Source organism: Lepidochelys olivacea, assembly GCF_965140295.1.
Source record: "Lepidochelys olivacea isolate rLepOli2 genome assembly, chromosome: 11".
Lineage (NCBI taxonomy): Eukaryota > Metazoa > Chordata > Testudines > Cheloniidae > Lepidochelys > Lepidochelys olivacea.
Window position 1 is genome coordinate 78,979,271 of NC_140421.1, and position 21,656 is coordinate 79,000,926.

A 21,656-nucleotide genomic window follows, 5' to 3' on the forward strand; every position below is an offset into this window, starting at 1 on the left:
AAGGAGATAAATGGGGAGATGTGGATAAATTGGAAAGAGTCCAGCGAAGGGCAACAAAAATGATTAGGGGACTGGAACACATGACTTATGAGGAGAGGCTGAGGGAACTGGGATTTTTAGTCTGCAGAAGAGAAGAACGAGGCAGGATTTGATAGCTGCTTTCAACTACCTGAGAGGTGGTTCCAGAGAGGATGGTTCTAGACTATTCTCAGTGGTAGAAGAGGACAGGACAAGGAGTAATGGTCTCAAGTTGCAGTGGGGGAGGTTTAGGTTGGATATTAGGAAAAACTTTTTCACTAGGAGGGTGGTGAAGCACTGGAATGCGTTACCTAGGGAGGTGGTAGAATCTCCTTTCTTAGAAGTTTTTAAGGTCAGGCTTGACAAAGCCCTGGCTGGGATGATTTAATTGGGGATTGGTCCTGCTTTTGAGCAGGGGGTTGGACTAGATGACCTCCTGAGGTCCCTTCCAACCCAGATATTCTAGGATTCTATAATTCTATGAGATGAGTCACTTTTAAAGACATTTACAAAAAGTTCTGCTGAAAAGTGAGGGGAGGTTTCAGGTTTGCCAATCGTCAAAATTGTCAGTGTACTAACAACCAAACGACTTGCATCAAATTATCTCCCTTTGCTTTAAGCATATCCTACACTGGCTTACAGAGCAAGCCCTAACACCAACTGTAAAATAATAAACTAAGTACTTTGTCACCAGTAATATCAGCTCATGCAACACAAACAAAATGTTATTTAATCCTGAAAAATGTCCCATCCAAAACAAAATTCTATTTCTACTGTGCAAGAAATGTAATCCAATATCCCCTCCAGCTGAGGACAGGATTTCAACCACCATCAACCACTTCTTTCTTTTTTCCTTCTCTCTAGCTACACCTGTTTTCCAGGTAGCCAATCGCTGCCAGTTTGGTTTCCTAAACACCTGGCAAGAAAAATTATAATGTGTACTTTGGCCCATCCAGCAAGCCTTATGGGACCTGCACAGGTAATACATAGGTACTCAAATACTATGGTGACGGAACCATACGAGGCCTGGAATTAATTATTAAAATGTAAGAGGAGGATGTAACATACCCAGTGTGATGAAGTGGCAATTTTGTAATATTTTTAGAGGCCTCTGTGCCTCGGTTTCCCCTACATTTCACATTACTACCTAGAGCAGGGAAAAGGATTAAGTTTGATCTCAGGGAAGGCTAAGAGACATAAGTGTGTGCGTATGTCTCACCTCCCTGTCTGGATGGAATGTATAGTGTCATTAAGGGATCTGGGCTGAAACTGACCCAGATCAACAAGGGGTCCAGAGAAAGAATACAAGCTCCAATGATTCACGAATCAACACTCTCATCAAGGGCTCTTTGACCTGGATGTATTGGTTTATCACAGGATAATTACGAGCCATCAATGTGATATAGCCATGAAAAAGGCTAGTGCAGTCCTAGGATGCATCAAACAAGTATTGCCAGTAGAGACAGGCAAGTGTTAGTACCATCATACAAGCGGCAAGGAGAGTCCTGTGGCACCTTATAGACTAAGGGACGTACTGGAGCACAAGCATGCATGCATCCGACCAACAAAAGCTTATGCTCCAATACGTCTGTTTGTCTATAAGGTGGCACAGGACTCTTTGCTGCTTTTACTGATCCAGACTAATACAGCTACCCCTCTGATACTAGATACCATTATACAAGACACTGATGAGACAATTTGGAATACTGTGTGCAATTCTGGTCTCCCATCTTTAAAAAAGATTAATTCAAAGTGGAAAGGTGCAGAGAAGGGCTACTAGGATGACCGGATGAATGGAAAACCTGCCTTATGAGAGGAGACTCAAAGAGCGTGGCTTGTTTAGCCTAATCAAAAAAAGGCTGAGGGATGATCTGATTGCTCGCTCTCTCTCCACACACATACACATTACGCATACACACCGGAGGGATAAATATCAGGGAGGGAAGAAGAGTTATTTAAGTTAAGCACCAACATGGACAAGAACAAATGCCTATAAACCAGCCATCCACAAGTTTAGGCTCAAAATTAGATGGAGGTTTCTAACCATCAGATGAACGAAGTTCTGGAACAGACTTCCAAGAAGAGCAGAAAACCTAACTGACTTCAAGACTGAACTTGATAAGTTTATGGAAGTGAAGGTATGATGCGACTGCCTTTGATGGCATGTGGCCCGCTGGTGACTACAGTAGCAAAAATCCCCAACTGCTGGAGACGGGACACTAGATGGGGAGGGCTCCAAGTTATTACAGAGAATTATTTCCCAAGTGTCTGACTGGCAGGTCTTGCCCACAGGCTCAGAGTCTAACTGATCGCCATATTTGGGGTCAGGAAGAAATTTCCCCCCAGGTCATATTGGCAGAGATCCTGAGGGGTTTCACCTTTCTCTGCAGCATGGGGCACAGGTCACTTGCAGGTATATACTAGTGTAAATGGTGAATTCTCTGGTTTCAGAGTAACAGCCGTGTTAGTCTGTATTCGCAAAAAGAAAAGGAGTACTTGTGGCACCTTAGAGACTAACCAATTTATTTGAGCATGAGCTTTCGTGAGCTACAGCTCACTTCATCGGATGCATGCCGTGGAAACTGCAGCAGACTTTATTTATACACAGAGAATATGAAAAAATACCTCCTCCCACCCCACTGTCCTGCTGGTAATAGCTTATCTAAAGTGATCATCATGTGGGCCATTTCCAGCACAAATCCAGGTTTTCTCACCCTCCACCCCCCCACACAAATTCACTCTCCTGCTGGTGATAGCCCATCCAAAGTGACAACTCTTTACACAATGAGCATGATAATAAAGTTGGGCCATTTCCTGCACAAATCCAGGTTCTCTCACCCCCTCACCCCCCTCCCAAAAACCACACACACAAACTCACTATCCTGCTGGTAATAGCTCATCCAAAGTGACCATTCTCCCTACAATGTGCATAATTAAGGTGGCCCATTTCCAGCACAAATCCAGGTTCTCTCACATCCCCCCCACCCCCATACACACACAAACTCACTCTCCTGCTGGTAATAGCTCATCCAAACTGACCACTCTCCAAGTTTAAATCCAAGTTAAACCAGAACATCTGTGGGGGGGGGGTAGGAAAAAACAAGGGGAAATAGGCTACCTTGCATAATGACTTAGCCACTCCCAGTCTCTATTTAAGCCTAAATTAATAGTATCCAATTTGCAAATGAATTCCAATTCAGCAGTTTCTCGCTGGAGTCTGGATTGGAAGTTTTTTTGTTTTAAGATAGCGACCTTCATGTCTGTGATTGCGTGACCAGAGAGATTGAAGTGTTCTCTGTAACTTGAAGTCTTTAAACCATGATTTGAGGACTTCCATAATTCAGCCACAGGTACAGGGTCTATTTCAGGAATGGGTGAGGTTCTATGTCCTGTAATGTGCAGTAGGTCAGACTTGATGGTCCCTTCTGACCTTAAAGTCCGAGGCCTGGTCTACACTACAAAGTCAGGTCGACATAAGCCGCGTTAGGTCGATTTAATAATGTCTGTGTCTACCCTACCAAGTCCCTTCCACGAACCTAAGTGGCCTGTAAAGTCTACTTCTGTACTCCACCTCTGCAAGAGGTGTAGTGCTTGATTCAACATCCACGGGTCGACATGGGGATAGTGTAGACACCGTGCTGTATAATTCGAATGAATTGGCCTCCAGGAGGTGCCCCACAGTACTCTGCTGTGACCACTCTGGCGAGCACTTTCAACTCCACAGCACGTCAGCCAGGTACACAGGAAACAGCTGCTCCCCTGTTAAAGCCCCGGGAACTTTTGAATTTTCATTTCCTGTTTGATCAGCGTGGAGAGCTTGTCAATACAGCTTATAATGGAGACTCAAGGGCGCAAACCAGGAGATGCTGGATCTTATTGCTGTGTGGGGAGAAGAGTCTGTGTAGGCAGAGCTCCAATCCAGCAGAAGAAACGCTGACATCTATGCCAAAATCGCGTGGGGCATGGGGAAGAAGGGCTACAAAAGAGACACACAGTAGTGCCACGTGAAAATAAAGGAGCTTCATCAAGCATAACAGAAGACAAGGGAGGTGAACAGTCGTCCTGGTTCTGCCCCACAGACATGCCACTTCTATGAGGACCTACATGTGATTCTTGGCAGTGACCCCACCACTACCCCAAAATGCTCCGTGGATATCTCCCAGGAGCCCCGGGCAAGCTCAAGCAACAAGGAGGACATTGTTGACGAAGAAGAGGAGGAGGAGAATGTGAGGCAGGAAAGTGGAGGATCCATTCTCCCTCACAGCCAAGAACTGATTTTAACCCTGGAGCCCATCCCTTCACAGGACTAATTGTTGGCGAAGTGTGATGCCTGAGAAAGCACCTCTGGTGAGTACACATTTCCAATCAAACTGTAGGGGATACATGCTATTTTTAATGTTTAATCTGAACAAAAAAGTAGATGTAGTGGGTATCGGTGGCCACGCCAGCTACGCAGCGGGTGCTCTCCGAAAAAGACTGTTTATGTGTACAGGGATGGTCCTGGAATCCCCCACGGAGATCTCTAAGAAGCTTTCATGGAGGTACTCTGCAATCCTTTGCAGAAGGTTTCTGGGAAGGGCTGCCTTATTTCGTCCACCACAGTAAGACACTTTCCCACACTACTCCAGCATTAACTCTTCTGGCATCATTGCAACACACAGCATAAGGACCAGGTCTGTACCCAGATGCTTGTAGCATCTGCTCCCTTTCCGCCTCTGTTACCCTCAGGAGAGTGATATCGCAAATGGTCTCCTAGAGTGAAACGGGGGAACTTTTAAATGCTAGCCCTTAAACCACAAGCAATTCAACAAGTAACCTGCCCGTTTGGTGAAATCTGGGTCACACAACCATGCTTTCCCTAGCGTGCCGTGGCTGTCGTTGGAAGGGACCACTATGTATTTCAACTAGCATTTAAAAGGGGGGGGGGGTGCTGGCTTCCTGTTTGTCTCCCTTCCCCCGCAACCCAGTGCCGCTTATGTAAAAATCAGACTATTTGGGTGGCTTTACACTGGTGCCTGTCCTCAGGCACCATCCAGGTTGCTGGGGGAAAAGGGAGCTTTTCTGAAGTTGCAACCAGTGATCCCAAGGATGTCGTCACAAAAGCTGCAGCACAAGACCTCTCATCCATGCCTCATGGCTTTACTCAACATGGCTGGAGCAGAAAACAGACTCTTGCAGTACCCAGCAGTTGTGATTAAGTTGTGGCTTTCAGAGAAATGCATTGAGGGGTGTTTGTTTTATTTAAAAAATTAACCTTGCACCAGAAAGAATGTATGCATGGTTAGTGCTACCCTCGTGCTTTGTATTCTTTGCGGCTGAAACCTTGTTCATCGGCACATCCTCCACCCCGGGAGGGAGACTTTCCCAGATTCGAAGGCGGAAAAAAAAAAGACTCAAGAGGATATGTTCAGTGAATTAATGTGCACCTCCGAGAGTGACAAGAAGGGAGCTCAGTGCATGGAGGATTACACTGTCCAACCTGCACAAGGACAGGGAAGACTGTAGAGCATGAAGGGAACAAGAGCGTGCCACACAGAAAGAGAGGCTATGGATTATGAGGGAGAAATCAGACATGTTGAGGCATCTTGCTGAGGTTCACGAATGGCAGCTGGATGCTAGAGTCCCTCTGCAGCCTATGCTGAACCTGATGCCATCATCGTCGGTTTCCACATCCTCCTCTCCCAAATGTCCTTTGAGGCCGGGGGGAAAAGTTCGGTATCCCTTGCACTCAACTCCAGGGAAGGGTACAAGGTCCACCTTTGATTGTTATTGCAGTGCAAATGTGACCAAGCTGTCCTTGTTTCTCCCCTCACCCAGTGTTATCTACCCTATTGCCCCAGGTTATCTTACTTTTCTTTGCTGTCTCTGTGTGTTTGTGAGCATAATAAAACGTAACAGATTGAGGAGAAAAGGCTCTTTATTCATTCAGCACACTATGGTTAGTGGGGATGGAGTTTACAGGAGAGAAAATAGAATGAAGGGGACAGCTTAGTAAGGAACAACACAGATAGTGTCATGTTACTGTGGATCATTGCTGAAATTGGTTTTCAAAGCCTCATGGAGATACAGAGCCCCTAGATGTGCTCTCCTTATTGCCCTGGTGTCCGGCTGTTCAAAATTGGCTGCCAGGAGATCTGCCTCAACCCCCGTCCCTGCTGGAAACTTTTCTCTTTGTTTTACAGATATTATGGAGCGCACAGCAGGCAGCAATAACAACGGGGATACTGCTTTCACTGAGATCTAACCTATTAAGCAAACAATGCCAGCAGCCCTTTAAACGTGCAAAGGCACATTTCACCACCATTCTGCACTTACTCGGTCCTTACTGCTGTCCAGGTTGCCGGAGTACAGCCTTACGAGCGATGGGAGCAAGGGGTAGGCTGGGTCTCCCAGGATCGATTGGCCAATGGTTATTTTGCAGTCTGGAAAGAAAGTCCCTGCTTGCAGCTTTCTGAACAGACTGGAGTTCCTAAAGATGCACACATCATGCACCTTTCCTGACCATCCCACGTTGATGTCAGTGAAATGGTCCCCGTGATCCACCAGCGCTTGCATCACCATTGAGAAGTACCCCTCTCAGTTTATGTACTCTTTGGCAAGGTGGTCTGGTGCCAAGATAGGGACATGTGTTCCATCTATAGCCTCATTGCAGTTAGGGAACCCCATCGTGGCAAAGCCATCCACTATCTCCTGTGCGTTGCTCAGAGTCACTACTCTTCTTATCAGAAGTCTATTGATTGCCCTGCAAACTTGGATCACAACAGACCCCATGGTAGAGTTACCCACACCAAACTGATTCCCCACTGACTGGTAGCAGTCTGGAGTTGCAAGTTTCCACAAAGCTATCACCTCTCGCTTCTCAACTGTCAGAGCAGCTCTCCTTTTAGTATTGCTGCACTTCAGGACTGGGGAAAGCTCTTCACACAGTTCCATGAAAGGTTTCAGAGTAGCAGCCGTGTTAGTCTGTATTCGCAAAAAGAAAAGGAGGACTTGTGGCACCTTAGAGACTAACCCATTTATTTGAGCATGAGCTTTTGTGAGCTACAGCTCACTTCATCGGATGCATCAGCTACTGTAGCTCACGAAAGCTCATGCTCAAATAAATTGGTTAGTCTCTAAGGTGCCACAAGTACTCCTTTTCTTCTTAGTTCCATGAAAGTATCTCTATGCATTCAAAAGTTCTGCAACCACTGCTCATCATCCCATAGCTGCACAACGATGAGGTCCCACCAGTCAGTGCTTGTTTCCCGGGCCCAGAAGCCGTGCTCCACCGCGTCAAGGTGATGCGTAACTGTCATCAGCAACTGCAAATTGCTCCACTCCATGGCTTCCAACAGGGCTGTTTGCATGGCATCACATTGTTCTGCACGGCGGCTCCTGCTTCAACTGAGTAAATACTGCATGATTAGGCACGAGGTGTTTGTAATGCTCACAACAGCATACAGCTGAGCAGCATCCATGCTTGCCATGCTATGGAGTCTGCATAGGTAACAGAAGCTTAGGGAAAAAGGCACATAAATGTTTGGCTTCTTTGCCGTTGATTTCAGAGAAGGAGAGAGGTAAGTGCATCATGGGAGGCTAATGCCATGCTCCCATAAACATCTGCACAAATGTTTTGGTCCCATAAGGCACTGAAAGACCAAACCAAAATTCCAGTCGCCTACATGCGCTGTAGGATAGCTACCCACAGTGCAGCACTCCGTGCATCGATGCAAACCCTGCTAGTAAGGATGCACTCCACCGACACAAGCATAGTGGGGACACGCAAGATCTACTTGCTTAAATCAGAAACTTGATGTCGACTTACATAAAATTGACTTAACTTTGTAGCGTAGACATGCCCTGAGTCTGTTCAATTGCTCTGCGCTGACCAGAATGGACTATGCTTTAACCTTTATTTCTCTGTGCTAATTTATGCACTTCCAATGCTGTGTCCCAGTTGACTAATAAACCCTACTGTTTTGAAAACGCTGCTTGAGGATCACTGTAAATACTGGATGAAGTGCATTAGTCCCTGATGAGTGTACAAGTCTCTATGAGGAGTCTATCTCAGTTGGACTCACTGAACAGAGTTTATAATGTGAATGAAGCATGAATGCTTAAGTCCAGAGGGTCAGCCTTAGGAGGCAGCAGTGAGGCTGCATGGCCTACCCTGAAGGAAGAGTGAAATCTGTAAGGGATCTGGCACCCAGAAGGGATTTCTCCAAGAGACTATTTACAAACTAGGCATAGCACCAATCCTGTGAATCAGTGACACCGTCATATAGTTTTATAGTATTTTTCATTTACAGAGCTCAAACTGCTTTCTTCAAGAAGCTGGGCAAAAGTTCCCCCTATTTTAACAAGGAAAAAAACTCAGGCATTAAAACGTGAAGTGACTTCCTGAAGGTTTCTCCTCAAGTCAATGGCAGAGCCCGGCATCAAGTGGAGTGCCCCAAGGGTCGGTCCTGGGGCCGGTTTTGTTCAATATCTTCATAAATGATCTGGAGGATGGTGTGGATTGCACTCTCAGCAAATTTGCGGATGATACTAAACTGGGAGGAGTGGTAGATATGCTGGAGGGGAGGGATAGGATACAGAAGGACCTAGACAAATTGGAGGATTGGGCCAAAAGAAATCTGATGCGGTTCAATAAGGATAAGTGCAGGGTCCTGCACTTAGGATGGAAGAATCCAATGCACAGCTACAGACTAGGGACCGAATGGCTAGGCAGCAGTTCTGCGGAAAAGGACCTAGGGGTGACAGTGGACGAGAAGCTGGATATGAGTCAGCAGTGTGCCCTTGTTGCCAAGAAGGCCAATGGCATTTTGGGATGTATAAGTAGGGGCATAGCGAGCAGATCGAGGGACGTGATCGTTCCCCTCTATTTGACATTGGTGAGGCCTCATCTGGAGTACTGTGTCCAGTTTTGGGCCCCACACTACAAGAAGGATGTGGATAAATTGGAGAGAGTCCAGCGAAGGGCAACAAAAATGATTAGGGGTCTAGAACACATGAGTTATGAGGAGAGGCTGAGGGAGCTGGGATTGTTTAGCCTGCAGAAGAGAAGAATGAGGGGGGATTTGATAGCTGCTTTCAACTACCTCAAAGGGGGTTCCAAAGAAGATGGCTCTAGACTGTTCTTAGTGGTAGCTGATGACAGAACAAGGAGTAATGGTCTCAAGTTGCAGTGGGGGAGGTTTAGATTGGATATTAGGAAAAACTTTTTCACTAAGAGGGTGGTGAAACACTGGAATGCGTTACCTAGGGAGGTGGTAGAATCTCCTTCCTTAGAGGTTTTTAAGGTCAGGCTTGATAAAGCCCTGGCTGGGATGATTTAACTGGGAATTGGTCCTGCTTCGAGCAGGGGGTTGGACTAGATGACCTTCTGGGGTCCCTTCCAACCCTGATATTCTATGATTCTATGAAAGCACCCAGAGCTTCTGCCTCTCAGTCCAGTTTCCCAGCAAATGGAGCGTGCTTCCTCTGCACTGCAATAAACTCTACTACAAAAAAAATCAAGCTTTTAATTCAGGTTTAGTTTAGTAAGCCTGAAAATCACATTTAAACCAAATGTTAAAGAGAAGAAAGGGGAAGAGGGGATTTATATAATTTGCTGAGGTCAAGATTTACTAACATTTTTTCCAGTTAATGTTCTGATCCTCATTTTCTGGTAACAATTTTAAAAAGCCAGCACACACCTCATGTAACTGAAGCTGTAAACCATGGATCTGATCAGCTAGGAGTGAGGCTTCTTCCTGAATGTCATCCCGATTTTGCCTTGCCTGCTGAAGGTTACTTGTCAGCTGAGCTATTATCTCATTCCGTTCCTGGACAGCCGTCTCCAGCTCCTACATGAAACATTAACGCATCTTTAAAACCAGACATTTTTCAGCACTTTAGACACGTAAACCTTCATTAAAAACAAAGGAACTAGCTCTTTGCATTGTACTTAAGGTATCAGTAAAACTTGCTCCAAAGGAGCAGTCATCTTTCTGTGAAAAGTGCAAAGAAAAAAAAGTTTATCTTCCACTGATCTCAAAGGGTAAAGGAAGCCAATTTACAACATTGTCTTTAGCAAGTGCAAACATTTTAACAGGTAAAGGGGGAAACAAAGCGTAGAATTTCTACACTAAAACTGAATCCTCAGTGCCCCCATTATGTAAGACAGGCTGTACTGATCTAGGGTGAATGGAGCAGAGATGTTCGCTTCTTCTCATCCAAGTGAATGGGGCATGTTTGGGGCATGTTAATCCTATTTCATATTAATCTCATTAGCATCTTTAAAGTATTTCTCCATGATAGGAAACTTCTTGGTTTCCTACTCCTAAAAGGAAAAAGTAAATCTGCAGTTATGGAGGAAGCAGGAAGACACTCTTCAAGCATGTGGGGTGCAGCATCTCCATGTGGAAATCCTAGAAACCAGGAGCCTATAAAGTGAACACAAACAAACTCTCCCCCCACCCCACACAAATTTACCCCATTTATCACCACTACCTGCAGCCCTGCAAAAGAAAAAACACGAACACAGTACAATACATTTGAAACTCACTTTAAACAAGCACAGAAGAATGATCTCCATAAAAAAAAAAAAAAAAAAGGAAGAGATGCTCCATATTATTTCAGAGTAACAGTCGTGTTAGTCTGTATTCGCAAAAAGAAAAGGAGTACTTGTGGCACCTTAGAGACTAACCAATTTATTTGAGCATAAGCTGTCGTGAGCTACAGCTCACTTCATCGGATGCATACTGTGGAAAATACAGAAGATGTTTGTTTTTATACACACAAATCATGAAAAACTGGGCGTTTATGTAAAGTAAGGCGAGTGATCACTTTACATAAGCTATTACCAGCAGGAGAGTGGGGTGGGGGGGGAGAGAAAACCTTCTGTAGTGATAAACACTCATTTTTTCATTATTTGTGTGTATAAAAACAAACATCTTCTGTATTTTCCACAGTATGCATCCGATGAAGTGAGCTGTAGCTCACGAAACCTTATGCTCAAATAAATTGGTTAGTCTCTAAGGTGCCACAAGTCCTCCTTTTCTTTTTCCATATTATTTGAGCTTTTAACCAGAAACATAGCTGCTTCCATGAAGTTGATTCAGAGCCACCTAATTCCAGAATAACGTTGAAAATTCAATAGATGTTTGAAATTTGTATTTTTAAAAACAATTATCTACACAATATTTGATAGACAATGGAGTTTTCATTAAACCTGGTTTTTAAATTTGTACAACAAAAGGTAATAAAGTACTGTTACATTTGATTCTTGTTTGCAAACACAATGCAGAACATTTAAATGATCACATAAGAAAGTGAGTCCCTTTTCTCCACAATGCAACTCCAATTTTCTAAATTCCAGTTAACTGACTTGGTTAAATTTGGCTTACAGTGACAGTAGCTTCATTCCTTTATAGCTCCCAAAGCTTTGCTTCCACAGAGCACTAGTTTTCAATTTGGAAAAGCTCTTACACTTAGGAGCTCTCCATGATTGAAGCTATGTGGTGAGCCTAAATTATTTAAACCCCTAAAAAGGTTTCAGGAAACCAAAATAATAATGTTTTAAACCCACCCAATCCAAAAGAACAAGGAATTTTTTTCAATATCAGATATGTTAACTATTGATACTTAAAAGAAAGGGGTATACTCTGGAAGTTTGGTTGACTTCCTTTAATTTGGTGCAGTTTTAGGTGTGTGTTTTTTCAGAGAGGAACCTCAAGATTGTATCCTCTTGCCAATCTGGATAATCAGTAAGCCTCAAATTTTATGAAAGCCTCAGGACACCTGAAACTTTAAAAATGAAGGCTTTGCAAAACTGGTTTGTTTTGATACAAGAGGGGTCTGTCTTTTTCTTATAGTTTGGCAACTCTTTATAGCTTGTCATGCCAATAAAAGCTCAGTGAATTTCTCTATCATCATCATCATCATATTTACTGCAGTAACACCTAAGAGCCCAGGCATGGACCATGACCCCAATTTTGAATAGATATAATTTTCAGATAAATTTACACAGATTATAGTTTTACTAACAGTTGCCTCGATCAATGATATTTCATAGCATAGCAGATTTGCTGCCGCTCTGTAATAATTTATGAATATTATATCTTCTATTTGTCTGATTGGTGTAAGGATATTTACTGTACGCCTCTACTAAGTTAATTCAATAGCAGGATTGTCAGCAAAAGCACCCAGGAAGAGTTGATCTTGATACACACTTCCCTGCAATCACTTCATGACAATCAGGAGTCATTCACTTTGATGCTCTGGCTCCTGACCCCCCCGTGAGGAATTCAAAATGGTTTTGTGCAGCTGTTCCAAGCATGTGAGCTGAGACAAAAAGAAATCTGGCTGGATTTGAAGACCATCCCTCAAAAGAAAGACAAGAGAAAATCAGAAAGTGAACTCAGATTCCAGAGTCGGGGTCACTGTATTCACCGCTAAGTCATAAGCTCCCAAAGGGAAGAACCTCATGTATCAAATCCAGACAGACCAGTTGAGCAAGCATGACTGGGTCGCTGGCTGCAGTGTCTTGTGAAAGAATCTCAAGATTCCACCCCAGAATAGGTAGTCATGAGAGCCTACACATGTGATGGTGCACTCAGACACCAGAGAAGGAGTCAGAGGTGCAGCTAGTCCTGTAACCGTGACACATACTACTTTGCTGATCTCTACAAGATCTCTATCAAGCATTCTTACAACTACAATACCCACCTACTGAAGTGAAGAAACAGATTGATAGAGCCAGAAGAGTTCCCAGAAGTCACCTACTACATGACAGGCCTAACAAAGAAAATAACAGAACGCCTCTAGCCGTCACCTTCAGCCCCCAACTAAAACCTCTCCAACACATCAGCAAGGATCTACAACCTATCCTGAAGGATAACCCAACACACTCACAAATCTTGGGAGACAGGCCAGTCCTTGCCTACAGACAGCCCCCCAACCTGAACCAAATACTCACCAGCAACCACACAATAGAACCACTAACCCAGGAACCTATCCTTGCAACAAAGCCCGTTGCCAACTGTGCCCACATATCTATTCAGGGGACACCATCACAGGGCCTAATAACATCAGCCACACTATCAGAGGCTCGTTCACCTGCACATCTACCAATGTGATATATGCCATCATGTGCCAGCAATGCCCCTCTGCCATGTGCATTGGCCAAACTGGACAGTCTCTACGTAAAAGAATAAATGGACACAAATCAGATGTCAAAAATTATAACATTCATAAACCAGTCGGAGAACACTTCAATCTCTCTGGTCACGCGATTACAGACATGAAAGTTGCGATATTACAACAGAAAAACTTCAAAACAGGCTCCAGCGAGAGACTGTTGAATTGGAATTCATTTGCAAATTGGATACAATTAACTTAGGCTTGAATAGAGACTGGGAGTGGCTAAGTCATTATGCAAGGTAACCTATTTCCCCTTGTTTTTTCCTACCCCTCCCCCCGTTCCTCAGACGTTCCTGTTAAACCCTGGATTTGTGCTAGAAGTGGCCCACCTTGGTTATCGTGCACATTGTAAGGAGAGTGATCGCTTTGGATAGGATAAGCTATTACCAACAGGAGAGTGGGTTTGTGTGTGTTTGGGTGGGGGGGCGCATGGGGAGAAAACCTGGATTTGTGCTGGAAATGGCCCACCTTGATTATCATACACATTGTAAGGAGAGTGATCACTTTAGATAAGCTATTACCAGCAGGAGAGTGGGGTGGGGGGAGAGAAAACCTTTTGTAGTGATAAACACCTATTTTTTCATGGTTTGTGTGTATAAAAACATCTTCTGTATTTTCCACAGTATGCATCCGATGAAGTGAGCTGTAGCTCACGAAAGCTTATGCTCAAATAAATTGGTTAGTCTCAAAGGTGCCACAAGTACTCCTTTACTTTGCTGTGGTATTTAATGAAGTTACACTGTTACCCATAACTCTGCTGGTAACATCTTCAGTAAATATCCTTGAAATACAAGTTATCTGATTTTATTAATAGTACCTGAAGATGTGTGGCCCCACTATGCTTGGCAAGTTGTTCCAGTAAATCATCCACCTCTGTAGTGAGTCTTTCAGTTGCTTCCTGTTTGTCCAGAAGTCTTTTTTCCAGCTCCACAATTCTAGTCCGACACATCTGGACATCAAGCTGATCGTATTCCTTAATAGAACATAGAACATCTTTCTTCATAAAAGAAAAGGAATGGTATTTACTTAATAGTGTGACATTGTTACTTTAAATTTATGGCAAAATTATATTCCTATCTGGCATAATCTCTCTACTCATCCATCTTTATAAGTACCTTACACCTCTACCTTTGGACCTCGTGTCATATAATATACTGACATTTTTAAAAAAGGAGTACTTGTGGCACCTTAGAGACTAAGGAATTTATTTGAGCATAAGCTTTCGTGAGCTACAGCTCACTTCATCGAATGCGTTATTTGAGCATAAGCTTCCATGAGCTACAGCTCACTTCATTGGATGCATTCAGTGAATTTCCACTGAACGCATCCGATGAACTGAGCTGTAGCTCACGACAGCTTATGCTCAAATAAATTGGTTAGTCTCTAAGGTGCCACAAGTACTCCTTTTCTTTTTGCGGATACAGACTAACACGGCTGCTACTCTGAAACCTGGAAATTTAAACAGCATCTTTATTTTGAAAATATGAATGAGAGAAAACACTTTGACATGTCATGTATTAAATTTAATGGACCAAATTAACTCTTAAGAAGAGCAGTGTGATTACATAGCCCCATTTGATGCTACAGTCACACTCTACCACAACCTGAGGTTTAAATCTGATTTCCAGCAGCAAATTTTAAAAATGAACTGCAACTATATAACCAAAAATAAAGTTATTACATTTGATTATACTGAATTTCCCTCACCACCACCCACAAGAAGAATTCGGGAATATTTTGTTAATTTAAAATTATATTAACAAGCACAGATAGTGTCAATCAGCTGCAAATAAATAATGCATGCTTAATGTACTAAAAAATAATAAATGTCTAATGTTCAATTATTGTTTGCAGTGCACCACAAAACCAAAAATATGTCTGAGATACATTGACCTAAACTCCCTCAAATTTTCATCACAACTTCAACCACCTCTACCCATCCAGTAAGACCTCTCTGGAACACTCCCACACCAGCATCAATTTCCTGGGCACAACAATCATCTTCAACAACGGAACCCTACAGACAAAAAACCCACAGATCATCACACTTAGCGTCACAGATTTAGTAACCACCCAAAATGCAGCAAGAAATCTGTTATCTACAGCTAGATGCTCAGATGCCACAGAATGTGCTTTGAGGAGAAAATCCAGTTTACACACCTTCACGCACTTGAAATCACCTTCACCAAACAAGGACACTCCACCAGAGAAGTAGATCACATCATGGAATACCATGAGTAAACCTGCTTCAATACAGGAAAAAAGCCCTCCAACCACACACCCCTAGTTGTCACCTACCACCCCATACTGCAACCTATATCGGGTATCATTAAACAACCCACACTGGAACCTATATGGGGGTATCATTAAACAATTACAACCCATACTCAATGGGGACCACATCCTGAAAGAAATCCACCCTCTTCTGGACTTCAAATAACTCCCCCATCATCACCAAGTTCATCATAAAACGCAGGCTCCCCACAGACTAGGACACATCAACTCAACTGCCAGAACAGATGCAAAACCTGCCGATGTATCTCCACAGCTCTGATCATCAATACCCACCCCTCGCAACACACCTTTCAAGATCCATCGGCCCTACACACACCTATCACAAAATGTGGTGTAACTCATCCAGTGCACTGAATACCCCAACAACTAAACCAGACAATCACTACACTCTTGAATGAGCTCACATAGAACAATGAAAAGACAAACACACCATATCACTCACAGGTGAATAGTTTCCACAAAACAATTTCACAGCTGTCCTTTCAGTCCTCATCAAAGAAAACCTGCACAACACCTTCAAAAGATGACCCTGGGGACTTAAATTCATAACTCTGCTACACACCAAAAATCATAGATTTAATAAAGACACTGGATTTATGGCTCATTACAACAATCTGTAACCTGCTAACCCTCTATTGTCCTACTACTGGAGAGGCATTAACTGCCCATTTCACCGAGAATGGTCTCTTACAACATGTTAATTCTTTATTTGTTCTACCCTTGTAGTTAGCTGTGACACTCTAAGTACCTTTCCCAGGCCTGAAGAAGTGCTCTGTACAAGCTTGAAAGCTTGTCTCTTTCACCAACAGAAGTTGGTCCAATAAAAGATATTATCTCACCAATCTTATAGCTTTAATTTTCAATTAAGCATTCAAAAAATAGTTTCCGGTCATCTGCAAGCTGTTTGTTGTAGAGTAGGAGTTCTGCTATATCAAAGCCCTTTGAAAGCCCTTAGAATAATGAAGCTGGTTCATTGGAATTCTCAGGCAAGAGATGGGTTTCTGTATATTGCTTCACTTCAAAGAGGAATATTATTTATATTCTTAAGGTGTTATTTTTTTAAATTAAGAGTTTGATGCCATTATCTAGTAAAAATGTTTATCCAATTTCCTATGAACAAGCGCTGTAAGCTCCAGAGAATTACTGGTTCCAACTGTCAACTTGATTTGTTAACCATACAATGCAACTGCCTACAGAATCTAGACTACAAGAACACTAGCATGATTGAATTATTTTAATTATGTCCTAACAAATGTTTAATGAGTATCTCATTTACAGCACTTTAATAATCTCGTAGCCATAATGCTCCTCTCTCATGAGCACACCAGAGCATACAAAAAACATTTGTTCAATACTTACTTCAGAAGCATGATCATCCACCAAGTCTGGGTTAGAAAGGTCAACATCAGCCTAACAAGAAAAAAAAATAAAATAAATAGATACCACAAAGTAAGTCGTGTATGTTTTTAAAATATATAGAGAAAAAGTTTTTGAAGAACCTTCATGAATCTTCTCACTAAATATGAAAGCCAAAAAGTTAGACAAACTGGCAGGGTCTCAAAGCTATACAACTTAATAAATCCTCCACTGCTGAGCAACCAGTTAGACAATGATTACATTCATATACAGCAGTATAGTATAAGTTAACAGGTTCAGATGCAAACACATATGATGAAACGATGTGGAGGTTTTAAATTCTATTGCGAACTGAAGCTCAAAAATATGTTAAAACTAATGATTGAGAGACAAGACTTTACTTTCTCCCATCATGACTTGCAAATTTACCAATAAATCTCCCCTCCCAGCTTGGTATGCTTTAGGTGTCTGTACAGCAGTGCCCTACTGTGGATGGTAGGGACTTTGGAGTTGCATGTGTCATGGCCGAGAGCACAGTAAGGCCTAGTACAGCATCTGACAAAAAGCACTGAGTGATGGCATAGTGTTTTCCAAAAGTGTGCTCTGATGCCCATGTGGCAGCCCTGCATATATCTATTAGAGGAACGTTGTCCAGGAAGGCTGTAGGTGTAGACAGGGCACACGCAGAATGGGATCGGAGCCTGGTGGAGGTTCCTTGTAGAACTGTTAGCAAAGTTGGATACAAGTAGAGATCCATTTAGATAGTCTCTGGGTCGATACTGCACAGCCCTTGGAGTGTTCTGCTGTGGAAATAAACAAAAAGTCTTGGAGATTTCTGGAAGGGTTTGGTTCTGTCTTAATAGAATGCTATGGCTCATCTGACATTGAGTGTATTTAGGATGGGCCCCTGTGAATACCCATGTGGTTCGGGGTAAAATATGGGGAGGTGTATGGCTTGGTTTACATGGAAAGATGTCGCTACTTTAGGTACAAATTCTGGGTGTGATGGCAACATGATCTTGTCTTTAGTGAACGCAGTATAAGGGAGCTCAGCCATAAGTGCCCCAATTTCACTGACTCATGTAGCTGAGGTGATCGCTACCAAAAATGCGACTTTCATAGACATATGAAGGAGTGAATAAGTCACCAGTGGTTCAAAAGGTGCATTTGAGTACAAGATTCAAGTCCCATGGGGGTGCAGGTTGTCGGACACCCGAGTACATGTTCTGTATACCAATAAGAAAGCGTTTAATTGTTAGGTGAGCGAAGACTGACTCTCCCTCCACCTTGTGGTGAAAGGCTGTAATAACCACCAGGTGTGCTTTGATTGAGCTTATGGATAAACCCAATTCTTCGAGTACCAGTATGTAGTCTCGTATGATTGGTAGAGGCGCTGTGACTGCAGTTAAATTTTTTTGTTAGCATCATAGTGAGAATCTCTTTCATTTTTGGAGGTAGTTATGGCAAGTGGTGGATCTCCTGCTATTTAATAACAGCAGTTTCACTCTTTCTGAACAGGCTAATTTGCTGTGTTGGAACCGTGTAGTAGCCATGCTTTGAGGTGAAGATTCTCTGGATTGGGTGGAGAGTCCGGCCTTTGTTCTGTGAAAGGACATCCACCCTCAAGGGGAGAATTCATGGAGCGCAAACTGCTAAAACACATCAGGTAAAGGAACCAAGTCGGTCTGGGCCACGTTGGAATGATCAGTATGATATGGGCCCTGTTGGTCCGTATCTTGCGAATAACTCATGGGATTAGAGGTATCGGTCCGAATGCATACATGAGTTCTGTGTCCCATGCAATGAGGAAGGCATCCCCTAGGGACTGGGGTACTAGTCCCGCCCTGGAGCAGAAAAGTGGGCACTTGTGGTTCATTGCTGTTGCAAACGGGTCTACTAAGGGAAAGCCCCACTCCTGAAATATCACTTGGAGAACACACTTGTACATTTCCCATTCATGTTCTAGGGAGAAATATCTGCTTAGTGTGTCCGCTGTCTTATTCTTACACCCTGGGAGGTAAGATGTTGAGATGATTATGTTGTGGTGAATGCACCAGTTCCAAAATTTCATGGCCTCGGTGCAGAGTGAATGGAAGCGAGCTCCTCCTTGGCGATTGATATAAAACTACATGCTACGTTGTCGGTCAGTACGCGGATTGATTCGTTTCCTATGATCAGGAGGAAGTGCCTGAACGCATTGTATAGCGCTCGGAGCTCCAGGAGATTGATGTGGAGCAGCGTTTCCGTCGCTGACCACTTGCCTTGTGTGGTGTGCTAGTCCAAGTGAGCTCCCCATCTTATCAACAATGCATCAGTTGTGATTATTAGTGATGGGGGATCCTGTTGGAAGGGGATCCCTGTGTAGATGTTTTCTGGTTTCATCTATCACTGTAGTGATGCATGGGGGTACTGTCACCCTTTTGTTTAGGCTGTTTGTGCTGGGAGTGCACTCTGTGCTCAGTCAGCGCTGTAGGCAACGCATATGCAGTCTCGCATGTCTCACAAAGAAGGTCGTAGCCACCATATGACCTAATAATTGTAGGCAGGTCTGGAGGACGTTTGAGGGTTGCCAGTGACTGTCGAGATGAGGTTGATTATTGTTCTGAACCTGTGATCAGGCAACAGGGCTCTGGCCCGGGTGGAATCAAGGTAGGCTCTGATGAATTCCAGGTGTTGCACTGGGGTCAGTGTAGATTTCTATAAGTTTATTCGCAATCCCAGTGACAAACAGCATGATGGTGGTCTGCACCATGTTTGTCGCTTCTTCTTGAGTTGTACCTTTTAGTAGACAGTTGTCTAGGTATGGAAAGATCATCACTCTTTTTCTTCATATGACACTACCGCGAGGGTTTGGAAAAAACTCAAGGGGCAGTGGAAAGACTAAAAGATAGGCCTCTGTACTGATAGTGATTGAGGCCCACTGTGAATCTTATAAATCGCCTGTGAGCCAGGTGCATGGTAATATGAAAAAAAGCATCTTGGAGGTCGAGGGCTGAAAACCAGTCCCCCTTGTCTAGCGCTGGGATGATTGTGGCCAGTGTGACCATTTTGAATTTGTGACTCCTCACAAATCTGTTGAGCTTCCAAAGGTCTAAGAAGTGTCTCCACCTGCCACTTTTCTTTTGGGTGAGAAAATAATGGGAGTAAAAGCCCGTCCCCTTGTACTGAGTTGGAACTTGTTCCACGGCACCCAATTGTAGAAGATGGTTCACTTCCTGTTTACAAGGTGCTCATGAGAAAGGTCCCTGAAGACGGATGGAGAAGGGGATAAGGTAGGGGGAAGGGACAGGAAAGGGATGACATAACCCAAGCTTATAATCTCCAGTACCCATTGATCCATTTTTATTGCTTCCCAGGCATGGTAGAATGCGTGCAGAAAGCGGCCAAAAGGGTGGGTAGAAGTACCTAACAGCTCTGTATTGTGGGGGAGGTCATTCATACCCTCGATCAAGACTTCAAAATTGTGGCTTGGTGGTAGATGGTTGCGAAGACAAGGACTGAGTTTGGGAAGCCCTACGTCTTTGTGAGCATTGCTTATTTCCGTTCTGATCAAAGTGCCGCTGTTGTGGGTGACGGAAAGAGGTCCGTCTACCCTTTTGGTATGGTTGATACAGACATTGTTTGTTTGGTGGCATGTATATGCCTAAAGTGTGTAGAGTGGCCCGAGAGTCCTTCATCGAGTGAAGAACATAGTTTTTGTGGAGAAAAGTTTCTCCCGATAGAAAGGTAGATCCTCCACCTTGAGCTGGAGCTCTTTCAGGATCCTGGATGACTGCAACCACGAGGCCCTGAGCATTATGACAGCTGTGGCCGTTGTTCTCGCAGCAATGTTTGCTACATCCACTGAGGCCTGAAAGGCTGTACAGGCAATTAGTTGCCCTTCTGTCATGATAGCATTGAGTTGGGAACGTTTCTCCTCTGGTAAGGCCTCAAGGAATTCTTGTAGCTTACCGTAATTATCGAAATTGTACTTGGCTAGAAGAGCCAAGCAATTGGCTACCCTAAATTGGAGAGTAGCCGATGAGTGTCTTTCTACCGAGAAGGTCTAAATGTTTGTGTTCTTTGTCTTGTGGAGTGGACTGGATTGAGGTTGTTTGCTATGACGATTGGTGGCTTACACAACTAGGGAATTGGGTTGTGGATGAGAGAAGAGAAAGTTCATCCCCTTAGCTAGGACAAAGTACTTTCTGTCAGCCCATTTCCTGGTAGGCGGTATCAAGGTGGGGGCCCGCCAGATATTCTCTGCTGGTTCCATTATGGCATGATTGATTGGTAGAGCAATTTTGGAGACAGTGGATGTCTGTAAGATTTGCAGTAGCTTGTGTTGGTTTTCTTGGGCCTCTTCTACAGGGATGTCTTGGCTGGCAGCTACTCTTTTAAATAAATTCCTGAAATTGTTTCAGATTGTCCACTTTACTTGGAGGTAGTGGTATGACTGTCTCGTCAGGGGAGGACAATGAGTTGTGAGCCGGAGAAGTGTCTGCATAGTCCGGACCTTCTTCCTCCTTATCTCCCATGTCCTCCGATGCTTCTGATATATCCCTGTTTGGGAAAGGTGAAGAATTAATTTCCCTTCAAGCTGGGGTCAAGGGCCTAGTGTATTGAGCCCTATACACAGCCCAGTGGTCTCGGGGGGCCACTGCATGGGGACACATCCAGGGTTGTCCATACCCTTGGCTGCATCTCGTGAGGTTGGCGAGATTTGGTCCTAGCAGCTTCCCATGGTGGTCTTTGTCCCGTGGGTGAGGAATGTTGGGAAGAGAAGCGGCTCCCATTTACTTTCTCCTCTGCATCACTGGAGATGGGCTGGAGAGCGGGAG

General features: G+C 43.8%; 1 protein-coding gene across 5 annotated transcripts in view; it reads right to left on the reverse strand.

Moving 5' to 3' along the window:
* Window positions 1-21,656, reverse strand: part of PCNT (pericentrin) — a 233,547-nt gene that overhangs the window by 177,228 nt on the left and 34,663 nt on the right. For 4 of the 5 annotated variants that reach the window (XM_084644033.1, XM_084644030.1, XM_084644029.1 and 1 more), the window contains exons 3-5: window positions 16,840-16,890; window positions 14,003-14,182; window positions 9,699-9,848 (exon numbers count right to left, since the gene is read on the reverse strand). In XM_084644033.1, coding sequence (XP_084500159.1) covers window positions 9,699-9,848; window positions 14,003-14,182; window positions 16,840-16,890 — 381 coding nt within the window. The remainder of the gene's footprint in view (window positions 1-9,698; window positions 9,849-14,002; window positions 14,183-16,839; window positions 16,891-21,656) is intronic. The other variant, XM_084644031.1, reaches the window with a different exon arrangement.